Below are 3,105 nucleotides of genomic sequence, written 5' to 3'. Positions count from 1 at the left end.
TTCTAAGCACTCACCATTCTCAGGCTGAGTTTTCTTCAAGGAATCAATGAGAGTACTCACTGCTTTTAAAACAAATATGATTTCTGTTACTTGCTGCCTAAAAAAGAGATGGCAAATTATTTCTGTTAAGATTTACAAATATGCCATGTGTGTTTTTTTTAAATTAGGTTTGTACAAACAGATGTACCTTGTTAGGATACTGAACACGATACAATGGAAAGTTAATGTAAGGTTTAAATTCTTATAAAAGTAAAAATCATTTTATTAATACGTACTTCAGTGTACAAATTAGATTTATAGTTGTTCTTACCGTAAGTTATTAATTAAAAAAGGAGAGGCACAATCTACTTGTACAAATCTAAATTTATTTGGAAGATATTTCATGTAACTACTTAAAATTAAAACATTTTATAATACACACTTTAAAAATTTCTACACAAAAGCCCCACCACCACCACCAATTATACTAAAAGAGATTTGCCAGAGTTAACTGGGAACAAAGACTACTATTGCCACCCGGCATGCATTTCACTGTGCTGTTAAAAGTACATTCAAAATTACAATGGTACTTATTTAACTTTGTAACATTATAAACAAGAAAGTGTTCAAAACAATCCTAAGGTGATACTCTCTGGAGATGTCAGCCATGAAGAATGATCTTGGACTAAGGGACCGACCAGGGCAGCTTGACGGGAAGCCCCTCTGCTCTGCAGGGCTCTCTCCCCCACCCTGTCCTGAGGGGTGGGAATCTGGATACCATTCTATACACAGAACTTTTTTAGTACTACGACAGCTTTCTATTTCAAGCCTTCCTTTTGTTTTGAGGGGATGCAAAATAAATGTAAGCATAGAAATATAAATATTTCATTGTCACAATGCAGCTTTTTAGAAAACAATTTAATGATACTGCAACAAACATATAGTGTGATATAATTTCAGAGGACAATCATTAATAGGGCTCAATTTAAAGGCAGTAGTTAAAAAGAAAATACCTAAAACATAAAGTCGCTCTGTGAAGTCAAACAATGTTATAATAAATAATCTAATAAACAATATTACATTCAAAGCAACTTTATTACTGTATTTCCTAGTACATTTCAGAAAGCAATTTTGATTAACGAATTTTCAACCATGCCCATAACCAAATTACCAATATATATCTTTGGAATGTTTTCGTACTTAAGTTTAAATATGAGAAATTATAATTTGTGCTCTAGAAATCTAGATCAAACTACACAGGATCTTAAAAGATGAACTACACATGGCTACTAAGCATTTGTAATTTAAAAAAAGACAATCTACTATGTGACTTTTTCATTCATCAAATTAGAAAAAGATAAAATAAATGATAAATTGGCAAATAATTTTAAAATGTTAAAAATTGAGAAAAGGGGTATTGATGCATACTCCTGGAGAATATAAATTGGCACAAATCTCTGGTAGGCAATTTAGTAACACATATCAAAAGCTTTACAATGTCTGTATCTTCTGATAGGTCAATTCCAACTCCACAAACCGACTGCAGGTAAATAAGAATGTGCGCAGGGCTGAGGGCAATGACCTGCCTCTCAGTACTGCCTATGAGATGGGAACCAAAATGATGGTCCTCTTGCCTGACTTTGAAAACTGTCTTCTTATGTTATTTTCTGTTTCTTTCCTTTACTTTTTCTTCAACTTTAATTTCCACATTAAAAAAACAGATGCAGCCTTTGATCAAGCCTGGTTTACAGCCCAACTATGATGAGCCCTGGTGTACCAGGAAGGTCTAGAGCCCCTTCCCCCGACACAGCATGGGCAGATCAATCAGTGTAGTTCCCAGGGCTTAACTAAGCTGATTAGGTGAAAAGAAGAACTAAGATATGGCTCAGAAGTAGAGGAAACCCAGCAATGACCAATAACTGCAAAGCAAAGATGTCCTTCAAATGCTGTTTATCTGTGACTTTTACTCTAGAGAAATAACATCATGTACTTGTACCGATCCATACATCCTCACTTGAAGATATATTTTGGAATTCAAAAATGTTTTGAGACTCAGAAAGGTAATTTGGTACATACATTCCTATGACAGAGGTCATTACTTAACCTCTCTGAAGAGTCTGAAAAAGCACCCTGTTAATAAACACCTTAATATGTCTGCAGCAAAACCTATGAATATTTATCAAGTACAGGATCTATAAAAGTATGAACAAACTCAGGTTAGTTCAGATCACTTACAAAACATTTCCTTTTCAGAGTGTTACTTGTTATTAACAATTATGACATTAATGCATAATAAAATAAAATCTATACCTTGGAAGAGGACACTTGCCACTTAATCTCTCGTCTTCTATGTAGCGATGGAGGACATCCTGGGACCTCTTCAGAAGCACCGAGAGTGCCATTCTTGAGATGTAGCCTTCTTGAGGCGTGGTGACTTTATTACGGAAGGAAAACTGAAGCAATGTTTCAAAACACATTTTAGAAAATTCCTCTCTCAAACGAATATCAATCTCTGCTTCTGTAAAATTAACAATTTTTGATGATTAAAAAAAGTTAAATCAATGCAAGTTAAAAATAACAACTCTTAGCAAACTCAGAAAGAAATTCCCCAATCTAATGAAAGGCATCTATTAATAACCTATAGCTAACGGCATATACGCAGTGAAATTACATATTAAATATGTATGTGTTTATGTGCAGATCTCTCCTACTTTGTTCTTAATGTGTATTTTATGTATCTATACACACACACATGTGTGAGAGAGAAACAGTTTCCCCCCTCATGAAATCAAAAACAAGGCAACACTGTGCACCCTCATCGCTTCGACATTTTTCTTGTCTCAGTCTTCATCAACAGCACTATAAACTGCACCTGGCAATGGTTTTCCACATGGTCAAACTTGCAGTAACCTCCCCCACAGCCCCTCGACCGTAACTCCCTCCCGGGAGCAGGATCTCTGCTCCAATCTGCACTAGGGACTCGTGGCCTGGCTCTACCTGGAGCCACCAGGGGACCGTTCACATTCTCTTCTGTTAGAGCCTACTTCCTGGATCTCAGGCCTTCTCTTTTCTTGGGTAACATCTTTATGTTCATGAAGCATATTCTGAAGTAGCTTCCTAAGAAGG

General features: G+C 35.8%; 1 protein-coding gene across 1 annotated transcript in view; it reads right to left on the bottom strand.

Annotated features, from left to right (window-relative positions):
* Nucleotides 1-3,105, bottom strand: part of MON2 (MON2 homolog, regulator of endosome-to-Golgi trafficking) — a 111,401-nt gene that overhangs the window by 7,838 nt on the left and 100,458 nt on the right. The window contains 2 exon segments of the mRNA XM_023518411.1: nucleotides 15-97; nucleotides 2,290-2,497. Coding sequence (XP_023374179.1) covers nucleotides 15-97; nucleotides 2,290-2,497 — 291 coding nt within the window.

This window comes from Otolemur garnettii, unplaced genomic scaffold (assembly GCF_000181295.1).
Source record: "Otolemur garnettii isolate 467f Iridium unplaced genomic scaffold, OtoGar3 scaffold00138, whole genome shotgun sequence".
NCBI classification, from domain to species: Eukaryota; Metazoa; Chordata; class Mammalia; order Primates; family Galagidae; genus Otolemur; species Otolemur garnettii.
The sequence above is the reverse complement of the archived record's forward strand: the minus strand, read 5'-3'. Positions and strand labels throughout refer to the sequence as shown.